A 16854-nucleotide genomic window follows, 5' to 3' on the forward strand; every position below is an offset into this window, starting at 1 on the left:
AGAGTAGGGAGAGGGGGCGGTGAGGCCGGGGATTGAGGGGGCGCCGGGAGGTCCCGCTCGGGCGGGAGGCAGCAGAACCGTAGCAAGCCAACCGAGGGAGAAGTGGAGTTAGTGTGAGGAGGAAGCCCCGGATCCCACCCCTAACCCCCCTTCGCCTCCTCCAGAGGATCCAATAAATCAAAAGGCGAAATGAAACAAAATAAAGAGAAGAAAAACGCTAATAATCAGGACGAGAACGCCGAGGACTAGGGAAGGCTGGGGCCAGTGCCTCCCCGGGGGCAGGGAGCAGAGGGTGGGGGTGGGGTGGGGGGGAATAATGTGAAAGTTACCAGAAACATTATTTAGCAGCGGATTCCCTGCGTCCTTGTCAATTTCAGAGACAAAACAAGCAGCCCAGGCTAGTCTAGGCGGCGGCGCAGCGGCTGCGGCAGCGCGGCCCCAGCGGCGGCCCCGGCGGCGGCGGCGGCTCCTACGCAGCCGGTGCCCGCCCCGAGCCGCGGGAGCAGCGGCAGCAGCGGCGCAGCAGCGGCAGCGGCGGCAGCAGGAGAACCGGGGGAATCGCGCTGCTGGGGTAAAAGCTGGAGCGAGGCGAAAGCGTGTAACAATTGCACTCGCACACACACACACACACACACACACACACACACCACTCACACGCACTCGCCGCCCGCCCGCTCGCACAGCGTTGAAACACGCGCGCCCAGACACGCACACACGCACGCACACACACTCGCACACACGCAGAGGCACGGGGGGGAAAAGAAGCCGATGAATAATTTTGCTGCTATTTTTTTAAATACTGGCCGCCATCATCAAGCAGCGAGCAGCAGCAGCAGCGTTGAAGGGAGAGGAGGCATCGGGACAGGCCCCTCTTAGGAGAGGATTTATATCTAGGTAAGTGTTGGAGATTTAAACCTACCCTTTGCGCCATCAGTCTGCGCTCCAATAAACTCCTGGATGTGTCGTATATTTAATATCCCAGTCCGGATAAGAAAGTGATCTAGGCTGAAGATTCCTTTTTTTTTTTTTTCCAAACCAAGGAGACTTCTCCCAGTTTTCCAATATGTTATTTTTAGGGGGGGGGGAAAAGCCCAGGCAAGACAACGAAGAGTTTTTTTTTCCTGTGATATTTCTTCTTTTTCTCTTTTTTCCTCTTCTTCCTCCTCCTCCTGATCTTCCTCCTCCTCCTCCACCTCCTCCTCCTCCCCCCCTCCCCTCCTCCTCCTCTTCGGTCCTCCTTTCCCCCTCTTTCTCTTCTCTTCCCCTCAGTTGGAAAAAAAAAAAAAAGAAAAGAAAAAGAAGAAAAAGAAGAAAAAAAAATTGTCAAGCCCCCGAACTGAAGGTTACGAGCGGCCCGTCAGCAGCCCACATGTAACCGAACTGTCGTGTTTCATGGCTTTTTGCCACTCCAGCTGTCAATCAAAGCCCGGAATGTCAAGGTAGTGAATGAATGATGGTTGATGATGATGAAGAGGAGGAATCTTTCAGACCCGTTTTTTTCTTCCAGTAAAACTCCGCGAGGGGTTTCTGCTTCTTGAATTTTTCCTCCCCCCCCTTAGCTTTGCCCCCGCGGTATCTATAATATGATCCTCTCTCTTTAAAGTATCGTTCAAAGAAAGCGGGGGGGGGGGGAAATCAAGAAAAAAAAATGAATAGTTTGCAAAAACTGGACTTCCTCCCCCCCTTTCCTGGTAGGTATTTTGTCTCTCCCTCTCTCTCTCGCTCGCTCGCTCGCTCTCACTCGCGCTCGCTCTCTCGCGCTCGCTCTCTCTCGCTCTCTTTCTCTCTCTGGGAGATGAGTGAGTGTCAGTAGGTGTTGGCAGGTTGGCTGCTGCCTGGCTTATAGAAGAGCCTCAGTTTGGCGGCGCGGGTCGGCGGCGGGAGAACGAAATGACGGAACCCGGAAGTCGTGGTGGCCATAGCCCGTCGTACGGCGGAGACACATCCCGGGAGTGGGGAGCGGGAGCGAGGAGGAGCGCGCCGCGCGGAGCTTCTGATATGCAGCGAGTGCGATCGGACGGCCCGGGTTGGGGGGGCGGGAGAGGCGGGAGGCGGGGGGCGGGAGGGGGAGGGGAGGCAGGAGCCCGGCCGACCCGAGCAAATCAGCGAGGCTGCTCCTCCGCGGGGGAAGGCGCGGGGGAAGGGGGGGGAGGAGGGAGGAAGAGGAGTATGTGTGTGTGTGCGTGCGTGTGCGCCTGTGTGTGTGTGTGCGCGCGCGCGCGCGCACGTGAGGAAAGAGGGAGGGAAAGAGAATGAGAATGAAGAGGACAGGGAGAGCGCAGAGAGGAAAACTGCAGAAAACCACAGGGAAAGTACGGTACAGCCTCAGATTTTTAATTTAAAAAAAAAAAACTTGCTTCTAGTTCACTTCCCCATCACTCCCGGCTCCTGCCTAACGAGGTCGTGTCGGGGACGTTTGGCATGGCGCTCTTGCTTTTGTTCCTTTTAATTCCGCGGGCCCCCTACTCCTCTGCCAGCCGATTATCGCGCCCCGAAGGCTTTCTGCTAACACCCAGAGGCAGCAGGATCTGCAGACCGTACCAACGCCCGGCTAGAGTTTTGTTTTTGTTTTTGTTTTTTAAGTGGTACTTTCTTCCCTGTGCAGATCCAGGACCCTTGTCAACATTCATTTTTTTCTAGGACAAGAAGAGACCAGCTTAACTCAGAGAGCACTCCCTTCAAGCTTTGCGGACAAGGGCCACCCTGGAGAGTCTTTGGGGCCCGCGGTGGAATCATGAGGGAGGAATGGGAGGGAGTCGTTTGGATGTTTGATGTTGTCTGATGTTGCCAAAGTGTGTGTGTGTGTGTGTGTGTGTGTGTGTACACGCGCGCGCGACTGGTGTGCGACTCCAAAGTGGATCTCACTTAGAGCTGGGAAGCATGGGGGGGGGGGGGAGAGAGAGAATGCATAGCGAGAGAGAATGCTTAGCAAGGAGGATTGGCCGGCACTCCCTGCCCAGCTTTGTTGTGGTCGCCGGGGGCGCAGAGGCCAGGCAGCAGCATCGCCGGCTAATGGCTGTGTTAGTTACACCGGGCAATTTCAGGGTATCAGGAAGATGGGGCCGACTCCGAATGAACTTTTCCAAAAAGGAAAAGGAGGAGAGTGGAGGGAAAGAAGGTAACTATCCCACATGGTTTGCGTAGAAAGTAGTTCTAGCCGAAGCGTCGCCGAATCCCTGGCTGGAGCTGCACCCTGCCTCACCTCCGCGCCGCGGGTATCACGGCGGCCGCGCGTCAATCACTCCGAGCCGCGAGCTGGGGGCGGAGCTACGGTCTCCCGGCGCGCTCAGCTCTGCAGCCCCCGCCGCCCCCTGGCTCCCGGCAGCCCAGCAGCCGGGGCCTGCGCTCCGAGCGCGCCCTCTCCCCAACTCCTGGCTCTCGCCCTGGTTCATGGTCCCCGGCCCAGAGAATTGAAAACAGATTGTTCCTCAACAGCCGCCTCCTTCTCCAACTTTGAACCCATTCTGGAGAGTAGAAAGTAGCGAATCCTCTGCGCGTGGCTTTGACCCGACTTCCCGGGAGATTGGGGGGGGGAGCTCAAGGAGAATAAAATACTCTGTGTGTGTTTGTGAGGGAGAGAGGGAGAGAGAGAGAAGGGAGTTGTGGGGAGAGAGAATGAGAATAAGAGGGAGAAGGCGAGAAGGCGGATAGGCTTTTTTTTTTTTTTCCTTCTCCCTTTTCATCTCTGCTTCACTGTTAGCTTTCGGGCAACTCTCAACTGGGCTTAGATCGTAGCCTGCAGAGACTCCAAGCGGAGTCGGAGAAATTTGGCCCCGTTTTAATAGGGCTGGGGAATGAGCTCCGGAGGTCAATAAAGCCCTCCAAAAATGATGAATGATTGAGCACCTGTGATGATGATAGTGATTACCAGAGCAATTAAACAGTTTGATTAAATGAGCCATCATAACAATGATGTCTGCGGGAAATCGGCCCTTACATATAAAGAAAGATAGTGCGGAGGGGCTTGCAGAGGCGAGTGTAGCGCGACGTCAGGGAGAGGGGCCGCGGACCGCGCGGTATTTGCCGGGGTGGCCGGAGCAAGGACTGCCGGGCGCGCGGAGCTTCGGGGAGGAGAGTCTAGCCCAGGCTAGACTTTTCAGCCACTCTTAAGCCGGGCTTCAAGCCTGCAAGAGCCGACTGGTATGAAACCTGCAGGTTGGGGGGGAGGGTCCTTCCCCTTCCACCTCCTCATTTTTTTTCCCCAGAAGAACTCCAAGATTAAAAGCATCCTTATTTGTTGCTGAGTTGTTCGTCGACGTATAAGAAAAGGTGAGTAAAAAAAGAAGATGCAAAAGAGAAGAAAAAGTTGACCTCCAGAATTTTATTATAGGAGGCAGTTGTTCGAATTCAGTTTAGCCGGGGCGGAAAGATGAGAGAGAAAAAAATCAAAGTGGTCTCGCTGCGGAGCATTTTCGACTTTGCCGAGGTCTTTATATTGGTGGATCCACGGTCCCCGTTCAGCGCCGCTAGCTGAGAAGTTTATACAGTTTTTCAGTTTTTAACTCCTCTAACTGTTCTTATTTTCAGTATTGCATATTTGTTGTCGCCAATAGGGTTACTGTTGTTTTAAATGCCCTGTACAGAAAGCGCCACTTTTCTTTTTAAAAAGGAACTCAAAGCGCCACTTTTCTTTTTAAAAAGGAACTCAGTTTCCTTGATAAATACTTCTTTTGTAAAAATCAACTTCGAACCGAACCTCTGCATCGCAGAGTTTAAACATTCAAAGTTGCTACCTTCTGCTTCTCCTGCTTCTCTTACCATCACTTTTTTTCATAATGATATTGTGAAGTGAGGTCGCATTTCCTACAGCCTTTATTTAGAAAAACTACACTAGGATTTTTTTTAAAAAGTTTCTTCCCTGGCAGTGCATCCGAGTAAAAACAATTCAGACCGACTGATGATTTCTATATTTTCAAACAGTTGTTAAGCTAATGGGTTGATTACTCCGTGATAATCTTTAGCTTTACAAAAGAAAAAAGTTCGAACTCTATTGTCATGTGTTTTCATCCTTTGGGTGATGCAGAAGGCATTTTAACCCAAACTCCTTTCTTCCTTTCTTTCTTTCTCTCTCTCTCTAATATTCTGTAACTCCTTTTGCCTTTTATTGAGTACTTTAAAGCAAGTAACTGGGACAATCTGGTTACAGATGGGAAGGAGAGAGAAATAGAACATTTTGAGATACTGTTCAAGAAAAAAACCAACCAATCATTCTTAACTCCAAAGACCTTAGTTAAGAAGTGTGAGTGTGTTAAAAGTGAAGTCCTCCTGGAGGAAAATATGTGTCATTTAAAACTTCACCAGTTGCTTAAGGGGAGAACCCCGAATTTCATGCGACTAAAGAAATTTCACTTACCTAGTTGCACGTAATTTATGAAACCGTTAGTTTAAGATAGCATCGCAGTGCAGTGAATTGCACACAAGATCAAGTTGGAGGTGATTCATGATGTCAGTTCTTGGTCAGTCTGATGAATTTAAAGGACTATTAGTTTTAATCACCAACTTGCTGATGTTTTATTAATAGAGCTGAAAAACATTTAAGAACTTCATGGTCTCTCCTAACCCCCAATTTTGCAGTCCCATGGAAGCTGTTCAAAAACAGTGGGGTACGCAGGCTTTCTGCTTTCTAGTCCGATAGTACGTTGTTGCTGATGCTCAGTTCTCAGCCTCCGCACTCCCACCGGGGCTGCGAGGCTCATCTGCTCTCCCACATTTGGGGTAAAGGAAAAGTAGGTGGGGCAGGCCCGGGAGACAGGCGTGAGATGGGGGTCGCAGGAGGCGGCACACACCTCCGTCAACAGTCAGCTCCGTTTGCCCAGGCTGGAAATGGTTTTAACAGGCGGTAAAATTTCATCTTGCAGTGTCAAATTGGGGTCATTTTGGGGTTAGAGTTCTCAGTGTCCGAGAGGAGCTGTCCAGCTGCGTGGGGACTCATTAACTGCAAAAGATCTGTTTCAGTAAAAACAATTCAAAGACAATCAGAAGGCTAAAGACCTTCTACAAATCGCATTTTACAAGTGCCCCAGAACAAATATGGATGCTGAAATCTGTTTCTTCAGAATCCCAAATCGGCTACTTAGCTCTGGAGTGGGGGTGAGGGCGCTGCATAAAAAAAGAGGTGAAAGGGAAGGGACCTGATGGGGGGGGGCGAATGGGAGGGGGAATCGGGCCTTTCAAATTTAAGGGTCTGTTTTTAATCACCTCTTTCTTATTGGAGCATCCCCAAGACTTCTGAGAACTGCTTCTTTTCTATTTTTACTTTTTTTTTTTGTCTCAACATGGAATGATATTATAGGTAACATTCAAAAATTTAAAAGAAGAATTGAATGCCTCTATACCTACTTAATTTAAAGGGCATTGGCTTTACGGAGAGTATTTAATTTGAAATGAACAGTTATGAACCGAGACTCTATTTTAGGTGAATTTGCCCACCTTCCTTTAGGAGCTTGTGTTTCTTTTCACCTTTTTTTTTTTTTTTTTTTTCTAGAAAGTAATAGGTCCTCAGCACAGATAACTCCAAATTCCTCAGAACTCTGAGGTCTGAAGTGTTAATCTGTGTATTAAAATTGCTGGGTTTAAATCCTTTTTGTCTTCTTACAGCTGTTAGAACAATTGACGCCTTGCTAGAGGAGCAAATAAATCCAACCGTAATCTTATTTGTAACTTTAGTTAATGTTTTGAATTGGAGTATTTTGGATTAAGCAGGTTTGGGGTTTTTTTCCCCCCTCTATAAGGTTAATTTTTATTTGTGGAGGTTCTGTTGGCTGGTTTGGAAGAAAGATATTATTACTTTAATTCAAAAAATTCCTTTAGGTAAAAGGAAAGTGCAATTTTAAAATGACAAGCTAGAATTGAGATGCCTGGGGTTTTAGAATAAAACCAAACCAATATTTTAGAGTAAAATATTATTTGAAAGAAGTTTTCTGTCTTGCATTACTGACTTCAGCAAGTAAAAAGGATCAAAATATTTTATTCTTCCTTTCTCTCTGGACTCCACCTCTGTCACTAGGTCTTTTCTCTCTATCTGCTTCACTGTTATTTGCGTTCTGAATGCAACAGTGAATTTTTGTAGTCTAGCTCTCTTCTCCAAGCCTCCCAGAGTATAAATTGTTATTCAAGGAGTTGGATTGCGGTCCTGCAGAAACAGCCCTGAACCCAGTATCACTGGGACAAAGGCAGCGGGTCTCTCTTTCTGCTCCGACCTGCTGGCTGACAGTTGGAATTTTTAATATATATTTTATTTGGCATTTCCAATAACGTGTTTGCCTTTCCCTCCCCACCCCCTTGCAGCCATCTATTACTTTAAAAGCATCTCTTCTCTATAAACCTCAGCTCATCCTTGTGAAATGTTCTTGACCTTCCCAGCGATAAAACCAGAAGCTCTGAAAGTTGCTCTAGGAAGAATTCCACTTGCTTTCTTACCTGTTAACTTTGCTCACTCTCTTCCGAGTTGGGACGAAGGGAGGGATGGGGACCCCTTTTTGTTTGTTTTTGTTTCCTGGTCCTTTCCCCACTTAGGCTTTCTTCCATATGCCCCTCCCCCCAATTAATAACAATAAGGCACCCCGCAATTTATGTTCTTACATAAGATGGGGTGGAATGATTTTACTTTCTTTCCTTTTGCTCTTATTTCTTATTTCTCCCAATTTTAGCTGCTTCAATATCTCGCAGTAGGAAAGTATTTCAATAAATAGCCCTCTAGCGCTATCTGGCGGGGCTCCAAGCGCGAGTGAGCTCTCTCTCGCTGTCTCTGGCTCCTTCCCGCGCTCTCTTCCATCCTCCCTTCTTTCCTCACATCTTCCTCTCTCCTTCTCTTGTCTCTTCCGCAATCTTGATCCTATCCCCCCTTTCTCTCTTTCCTCTCTTCCTGCTTCCCCCTTTCTAGCTCCCACCCCCATTTGCCGCGCAGACAGCTGGAAAGACCCGGTGAGAGGCTGACACCCTCGGAACCAAGTGATGCTCCGGCGGGGGAGCTCTCCTGGGACCCCCACCTTCACCCAGCATGGGTCACACACGTCCTTTGCCTTTGAGTCGCATCTTACTGTAGCTTAACACGTTGCTAAGTCTCAGCCTCTCAGCCGTCGGTGGTTTGGAGGGGTTTAAACTGCATTTGTGAAGTTTGGAGGAAAGAAATCAGACACTGGAATCCCGTCTAGTGGAGCCCAGCTAAGTTTTAGGTCAGGAAGCCGAGTCTCAGTGCGAGTTTGAGGAAGGGTTGGGGCTTCGCAGGGGTGGGAACAGACCTTCGGGAGAGTGTTGGGCTGGGGGCGCCAGCTGCCCCCCTTCCCGCCGGCCGGATCCCTACAGCACAACGGACTGCCCCAGTTTAATATACTGGGCCTGTCCAGGATTTTTTTTTTAAAATAAATTAGCTCTATCCTCCCTCTCCCACCACCACTACCACACCAAATTTGGAGAGGAGTGGAAAAGAAAAGTGGGAGTAGGAAAGCTCACTGGAAACCTCACGGGGCAAAGAAGAAAAAGACAGCAGAGACTGCGGGAACTCGCTTGAGGATGCAGTACTCATCAGCATACTTCCTCCTTTCTCGAAGAGATTTGTCTTCTTATTTGTGGCTTTTTTATAAAACAGTAGCCGGTAAACCTTCAGCAGTGTGTGGGGAGCCATCAGAGGATATAGGGACAGAAGGAGAGATTCAACTCCAACTGGGTGCTTTAGATTAAAATTCTCTCTCTCTCTCTCTCTCTCTCTTTCTGTCTGTCTCATACACACACACACACACACACACACACACACACACACACACACACACACACATTCCACACACACTCTGATCCTTAGAGAAATTTCCAGTCCTCCTTTGAGCAAATCTCTTTCTTCTACTCCTTGAAACAGAAGAAAGGGTATGGGCCTGGGGGACAGTTAGACTCACTCAACTTTATGATTGCGTTTTCTAAAATTTAGTTTTGACCTTGCAAAGTGAGGACCATACCTCCAATACAGACCCAGTCAGTGGATACTTGAAGTGAGGGGGCCTCAGTCTGCAGTGTCTGTGATCACACAAAGACCTCTTCCCAACTCAGAAATCCCCCCTCCCCACAATCTCAAAAATAGAAGGGAGGGTGGAGGATGACACAATCCTAGGTTCTCATCCTCAAGAATTGCCCCCTCCCACTCCCATACTGAAGGAAGAAAGCACAGTTCGGTGTAATTAATTGAGGGCGGTTATTAGGTCATCATTAGCCAAGGTGCAAATAATTGCAGCCCGTTTTTACTTAAAATTGACCAGCCTCAGAGTGATAGATCGATTTGGAGTATAAAAATGATGTATCAAAACATCAATGTCGATTATTTGAAATATTGTAGTCGAATTATTTTATTGCTTCATCGGTTAAGTGTCTGAAAGTGCAGTGTTCAAACATATACTTATGTTGTCAATACTGTCAGAACTGTCAGTTTTACTATACTGGATTTGTACTACATTTCGAATTTACTCATTTACATAAAATGCCCACCCTAGGATTCCCCCACCCCTACCCCGTCTCTCTCTCTCCTCCCATCTCTGGAAAATCCGTGTCAGTTTCTTCAAAGGATTCAGCAATCTTTGCCTCAGCCAAAGTGTGCAGTGCCTCTTTTACTCAATTTTCCACATCGGATTACATGGCTTTTTCACCATTTCTAACTTTCAAAGAGAGCCTTCCTCCTTTCTTTCCAACTCTGCCTACTCCAACCTTTTCTCTGAAATAGTATTGTAGCACTTGGAAAGCTTCAGGTTTAAATAGCCACATCTCAGCTCCAAATAAACCATTTAGGTAGAAAACCAAAAAACCGGACTTCACTGTACCTCCTTGGCTTCACTCCTGTAAACCGGGCTTCGCTGGGCACACGATCTCACACGTGTTAGGGTCCGTCATCAAATTACCTGCAGGATTCAAATGTTACAGGGAAAATGAATTTGGAAATGTAAATACTTTTTCTTTCGTTTTACTTAAAAGCTGTGATAGGAGAAAAAGAAACAATATATATATAAATGATCGGCACGTTTTACCTTTAAAAGCTTTTGAACTCAATCGAAAGACACAAGTTGGAAGCAGAATTGACAGTTTTAATTCTACCCATTTTCACCTGGCACGTCAGATCAGAGGCATTCATTTATTTTATGAGGGGTAGATGGGAAAGTCGGATAGAAAGCTTGAATCCACTGAAGTCTCTATCCTAAAAAAATCACAGAGAAATTACTGAAACGCAAACATTCCACCGCTCCACCCTCTCAGTCTAGACTAATTGAAATTTATAAATTCACATTCTGCCTAATTTTATGCTTTTTATTTTGTTTTCTAGGATTCCCTCCAAGACTGATAGGAAAGACAGGGCCACTTCTGGACTATCTGTGAGGATGTGTTTCTTTCTGTAACACTGAAGCACTTTTTATAAACCTTTTAATGTATTTAAATAAATCTATTTGGACATTAAGAGAAGCCATACATACAAAGATAGTTTGGCTTTATGCCGGCAATCCCAACATTAGAAAAAAAAATTCACAATCCAATGAGAAGCTTTTCCATACCCAACCTTGGTCAAAAAAAAAAAAAGAAAAAGAAAAAGGAAAGCAAAAGAAAGTTTAATGCGTGCATCTGCATGTCTTCGTGTGCACGATTATAAACATCCCCCAGTCCTTGTTTGCCTGTTACCTCCCTCCTGCCATACACTCGAAGGCAGAGGCATCGAGGGATGGCCCCCAGAGATCTGTGTTTACTCAGGTTTTTAAAAAAAATCTCTCCACCATGTATGACAAGTGTTACTTCAAGAAATTCATCAGTCTTCTATAGATACTTCCAGTTTTACTGTAATGATCTGCAGAAGAGAACTGCCATCACTTTCTCACATCCCAAGGTGTTGTAGGAACTCACAGAAAGGGGAGAGTGGCTGAAACGCTTAATTACAGTGGTGGAGCGGGGGCACGAGGTGGGACCGAGGGAGGGAGAGTGAGGAAGGTCTTTACCTGGCCAGTACCGGTAGAAAGCTGTGAATCCTCACGGCGAATATTTGGGAAAGGTAGGGTTGCCTTTTTTTTTTTGTAATGCCTTTGGGGAGAAGTGATACACTTGTGTAACAATTAGCTCAGACAATAAAAATAATTGGAAAATCAGTTGGAATTTCTGAGTTTTTAATTACGTTTAATTTTGTGCTAAGCCGTAAAATTACGAATGCCCCTCAACCACTCTCCTCTTGTAAAGCGTTTAACAACAATTATTCCTTAATCAGTCTGAATGTGAGTCACAAATGATGCTTTTCCACATCAAAGGGACGTCCTTCGACGTTACCTTTTAGTCATAAGAGGATTAATTCCTATAATTAGAGGGATAAATATGTGCATAAATACATCTCTCACTCCTCTCCTTATAAAAAGAAAAGAAAAAAGAAAAAAAGAACAACACTCTGAGACATGGCCGGCTCTGGTAGGGTAAGGGTTTTTAATTGTCCGCTTCGGCCCTACACCCCTTTGCTGGCGGGCGAATCGAACCGAGGAGACGCGGGTGCGAAGCACAGACCCCCCAGAGGGACACACACGCGCACACACGTGTACACAGAAACGCACACACGGGTCTGGCAGGAGGTCCAGTGCTCGGGGTCCCAAGGCCCCCGCCAATTCCAGTGCGATCCTCGCAAGACAATAACCCACCCCCACCCTTGGCCCTGGCCGCGCTGCGAGAGAGTTCTCTTCCTGTGGTCCACTTAGCCTGGAAAGCGGGGTCCCTGCCCTACGTCGAAGCTCCAGGTTGACTCTTGCAGGCTACAAATAAAAATTGAGCATGACCTTTTAAAGCTCCTGTGTGAATATCTCATTTACCTAATGACTTTATGTCACCTAGGAAGAAGGTCAATTTCCTCTTAACCTTTCCCCCGTTGCTGCAGTAAGCATTCTTCCCTAATCAATGGTGGCTAGAATAATCAATTCCCATTTTATGATCGCTGACAAACTCAGTCTCTGCGCGGGGTGTGAGCGCGGCGGGGCTCGCTCAGGCCGGGACAGAGGTCTCTCTGGGTACGCCCAGCTCCGCCCGGCGCCGAGGGAGGCAACTCGCTCTTCCGTCGAGTTCGGAGACCTTGGCAAACTTCCCTCCCCCAACCGCCGGCGTGACTTCTGAGTTGTCACTAATCCGAACCTGATATTCACCAGAGCTCCTTCGGTCACCGACAACGCTCCCTGCTGCTGCTGGGCCTCCCACCCGCCCCTCCTCGGCGTGTTTTCATTTCAAAGTCTGAAGGCAGGGATTGCCCGGACCCAAAGGGGGTGGAGAGAGAGAGAGAGAGAGAGAGAGAGAGGGAGAAAGAGAGACAGAGAGAGAGACAGAGAGAGAGAGGGAGGAGGGGGGGGGGGGGGAGAGAGAGAGAGAGAGAGAGAGAGAGAGAGAGAGTGAGTTTTAGTTTCATTTACATTTTAAAAATTATTTTTGCCTTCTTCGGCGTGGATCTCTCAGCTCTTTCACTCTGTCTCAGCCCCGCTTACTTTGCATAAACAAAGCAACAACAGAAGCTCAGAGTGGGTGGATTCGTGTGGAAATGAAGTCAACTGGCAGAGTTCTCTCTTTCTCTTTTCCTATCTCCTTTCCTTTTCCCCCTCCCTCTCCCATCTTACCTTCCCGTCTAGTATCTTCCTCCTCCTCTACCTCCCCCCACAATACTCAGTTATCCTAAAAGATAGGTTTATTAGATGCCACTTTACCTCTATTTTTAGTTCCCAAGTCTGGGGAAATTACCAGGAAAATTACGAAGTCAGAGCTAATTTGAAAGTGAATTTGGGGTAGGTTCAACATTCTTGATCTTTGCAGGGCCTAAATATGAGCCCCTCTCACCTCACAATTTCTCATAAAGTAGATGTTGGCTTTTACCCACACAAGGCTTGAAGAGACCTCTCTGTTAAAAACACTGGTTCACCTCTGGTCACTGAAGTTTCTTTCCCCTTATTCTGCCCTAACCCCATTTTCACTTACTACCAAGACATGATGAAGCTGCTGCAGACTATCAAGTAATCAAAAAGCCTGCTTAGGTAGTGTTCAATGACAGGCAAGAAAATAACTTTTCTTGGAAAAGATGTCCTATACCCAGATGTTTTTCAGATTTACGATTAACCAGCTAGTTAAAACTGATCCCCAAACTGAACCTTTCCTCCTGAGAGTGTTCTCTCAGGTCACACTGATGGTCTTTGAAGAGGTAATTTAAATGCCCCTTTTTATTTATTTATTTATTTATTTATTGTTTTGCGGTACGCGGGCCTCTCACTGTTGTGGCCTCTCCCGTTGCGGAGCACAGGCTCCGGATGCACAGGCTCAGCGGCCATGGCTCACGGGCCCAGCCGCTCCACGGCATGTGGGATCTTCCCTGGCCAGGGCACAGCCCGAGTCCCCTGCATTGGCAGGCAGACTCTCAACCACTGTGCCACCAGGGAAGCCCAAAATGCCCCTTTTAAAAAAAATTTATGCACCTCATTACTCATGGGCAGACATTCTGTTACAATTGAGAAGTATGTCAAACAATCAAAACAAAAATGTAGGTATTCTACCTTAGAAGGTACAATAAATGATAAATAGCTTACTCTGGTGTAAAAAACAAAAAAGGCATTTGAGTTCAAGGTGAGGCATATCTGGGTCAAAACACTCACTGTTCACCCACAACAGCTTCCTCAGGTCCTGTTAGGAACACAGATGGCAGACAAGGCCACCTCTCCAGCTTGCCAGAAACTCGAGCTTCATTTCATTCTTGCCTTGGGTCTGAAGGCTCTAGCGTTGCGACCTCTGAGAGGCAGTGAGAACAGCACAGGTGCAGGACCTGACCTGGGATGGGGCCAGGCTAAGCCCCCAGTATTGCTACTTCCCTTCTTCCTTCATACCAGGAAGTACATTTGCAGCTCTAGTTGAATTAGATTCTGGATTTAAGTGGCCGTTGAGGGCTGGTCCAGCCATGAGTCACAGTTTATAACTCGCCTGGCTTTTAGAAGATTTGTTTCATGTTCCCAACAACTGACTTACACACTTTGCGGCTACAACTTGTTCAGTCCAGGAAGCACTTGTGCCGGAAGAGTTCCCCATTGCTAGGAGACCTGAGTGGGACTTTTATCTCAATTTGACAAAGGAGCAGACAGATGGGGGATGGGCCCCTTGACCTCAGATAATTACTACAGTCTTCCCTCTTAAGCACATTTAATTCTCACACAAGGAGTAATTAACAACCTCTGACTACTCACTCACTCTATGAGAATTTCCTTTCCTTTTCTTATCTAAAGGGCCCTCACAGGGATGTTGAATAATATGTTTAATATTAGTTTTTAGTTTCACTTCAATTAAACATCTTGCATTTTGCTCACTTTGTCCACAGTCAATGGAACACATTTAGCATAGTCTTGGGCTATGTTCTCATGCTGGCAGGTGAACCAGTCATCAGCTTACTTCCCTCTCCACTCCCCCTACTACACACTAGATTGCTCACTGGACAAAGAAAATTCTTTAATTGTGCTTAATTTAGATAGCATGTCTGAAGAGATTTTTTTTAATAACAAAAATGTTATTCTCTCCCTTTGACTTTCTAACAACTTTGTCGTTACCAGTGTCTCATTCAGGGGTAGAGGTCAAAATTACATGTCAGGATATAAACTGTAAGTATAGGAACAGGAAGAAGGACCACACAGACTACTAGCTTTTCAAAGGTGACTGAGGTTTCTGCAAGGCTCATGTCCTAAATGGAAAGACATCTCTTTCAAACATCTCTAAGGGAGAGGGTTGAATTAGATCACTTCTGAGGCTGTTTCTAATCCTGGAAGGACAAAAAGGAACTCCCTAGCTGAGGAGCAGTCAGAAGCCTAGGCTCCGGAGTCTCACAGGAAGGAGCTGAATCCTGGTTCTGTCCTGAGCTAACTGTGTAATCTCAAGAAACTTAACCTCTTTGAACCTCGGTAGTCTCAGGCATAAAATCTGGATAACTATACTTAATATCATTGGCCCCTCCAGATCCACTCTTTACTTTCTTTCTCCATCAGGCTCTGTGATCCGGAGGCTCATATGGATGGTTTCAGAACGCCACCTTGGCCTTTGCTTCCTGTTGGGTTTGTTCCGAGTGGGTAGAGTGAGGTCTGAGTCCTGATTTCCAGGGTCCCTGGGGGCTGGCTGCATCCCAGCCATGGCTCAGGCAGCCCTCTTCACAGAGCTCTCTCTCTGGGTTCAGGTAACCACTTCCCTCCCCATTACCAGCCTTGGGGCACTGCACCATCCCTTGTGGTTTCCTAACACCCCACTCACACATTTTTAATATAGTTCCTTTATGAAGCATTCCTCAAATTACCCAGTTTGATATGCACTATCTGTTTCCTGCTGGTCCCTGACTGATATACCTAATAAACTTGTTTGGAGGATTAAAATTAAATGAGATAATGTATGTAAAGCACAAAGCACACTTCCTCGCATATAGTAAAAGCCTGATAAATAGAACTTTTAGTTATTTTTTTTACAATTATTATCTGCTGCATCCCCTTCATTTTATGTATGAGGAAATGGAGGCCCCAAGCGATTAAGGTACTAATTCAAAGTCTAATTAACTCAAGATAGTAACAACCCTGGGACCAAGTCCCTGGACTAGCAGCTCTCAGTTCACTGCTCTTTCTACAGCAGCTTGTTGAGCAAAACAGATGGGGGAGGAGGGAGATCCTTTTGTCACAGTTGTTGAAAAAGGGGTTAGGCTAGTTAGAGGCAGAGGTGCCGGAGATAATAAGCATCTTTCCATGTAGCACTGGATTTGTCTCTGCTAAATTATTGCTGAAATAAAGCATGATGTTGTGATTTGGAATCCAGTGATTTCACTGAGAATAGAATGGGTATGTTACAGAAGGAGCGATGTATGCTTGACAGGGTAAAAAAATTATGAACACATAATAGGAAGCTTTACCAGGAGGCATCCTAATGTTTCTAAGACATATAAGGTATACCAGAATTAATTTTTAAATAAAGGCTGATTTTTGGATTAGCAGTGCAGATGAAGTATGAATTTTATAATTCTTTAGAATACACAACTGCACTATGAACTCATGTATAATACAATCAGGACACCACAGACATTCTATAACTTGATAATACTAACAAGGTGAGGGCATCATTCAATTATTAATTCCTATTTTCATTCAATCATTCAATTTGTTGTGTCCATAATATTCTCTAAAAATCTCTTACAGGTGTTAACATATAAGGATTAAATATTACTATATATAATATATTAATTAAATATATTCTCTGCTTCGGTGGGTTCACATAGTGAAACAGAAGTTGGTGTATCAACAGATTTTGGTATGAACAAAGGTAGAAATACGCCTAGGCTACTATGGGAGCCTTGAAGAGGTTGTGTGGAATAGAGAGCATTGAGAGAAGCGGCTTTCCTGGGTCGATATTGAACCTAGCAAAGAGAAGTCTATCTCAGTGCAATTACATTCTAGCCTTCCAGATCCTTCAAAATTATTGATGATATCATTTTATTAATATTTAGCTCTTACTAATATAAATATTAGTAACGATACCAAAAAAAAACCCCACATATAACATTGTATTACATTTTACTATGGCAGGTTGGCTGAAGTATATGAGAAGTATATGTGAAACTTAGAAAAATTTAAATAATATTTGTCTTGGTGACTAGAGTGTATGACAGGAAAAGAGAGATACATTTAAAAGATGATATTTTACACAGGCTCTTTGGAAAATGTTACCTTCAAAGAAGATTGCTTTAATGTACTTTACCAATTAGGCCTTATTTATATAATGAGTTAGCTCAGGTTTATCTGAGATATAAACACATACTTTGAAAAATGAGTTGGAACCTATGCATGGAGAAGAGACATAGGGCCATTTCTTCCAGAA

The 16854-nt window shown here is 45.9% G+C and overlaps 1 protein-coding gene and 1 long non-coding RNA gene across 7 annotated transcripts in view; one reads left to right on the plus strand and one right to left on the minus strand.

Annotated features, from left to right (window-relative positions):
* Positions 1 to 1083, minus strand: part of MEIS2 (Meis homeobox 2) — a 200552-nt gene extending 199469 nt beyond the window's left edge. For 4 of the 6 annotated variants that reach the window (XM_060004968.1, XM_060004967.1, XM_060004964.1 and 1 more), the window contains exon 1: positions 920 to 1083. In XM_060004968.1, coding sequence (XP_059860951.1) covers positions 920 to 931 — 12 coding nt within the window. In that variant the 5' untranslated portion in view covers positions 932 to 1083. Of the gene's footprint in view, positions 1 to 329; positions 531 to 919 lie in introns of those variants that run through there. The other 2 variants (XM_060004965.1, XM_060004963.1) reach the window with 1 other exon arrangement.
* Positions 593 to 11082, plus strand: LOC132420492 (uncharacterized). Its single transcript, XR_009518378.1, has 4 exons — positions 593 to 894; positions 1270 to 1439; positions 4206 to 4269; positions 10298 to 11082. It is a non-coding gene; the product is annotated as an uncharacterized lncRNA (long non-coding RNA).
* The last annotated feature ends 5772 nt before the right edge of the window (positions 11083 to 16854 follow it).

Source organism: Delphinus delphis, chromosome 2 (genome assembly GCF_949987515.2).
Source record: "Delphinus delphis chromosome 2, mDelDel1.2, whole genome shotgun sequence".
NCBI lineage: Eukaryota > Metazoa > Chordata > Mammalia > Artiodactyla > Delphinidae > Delphinus > Delphinus delphis.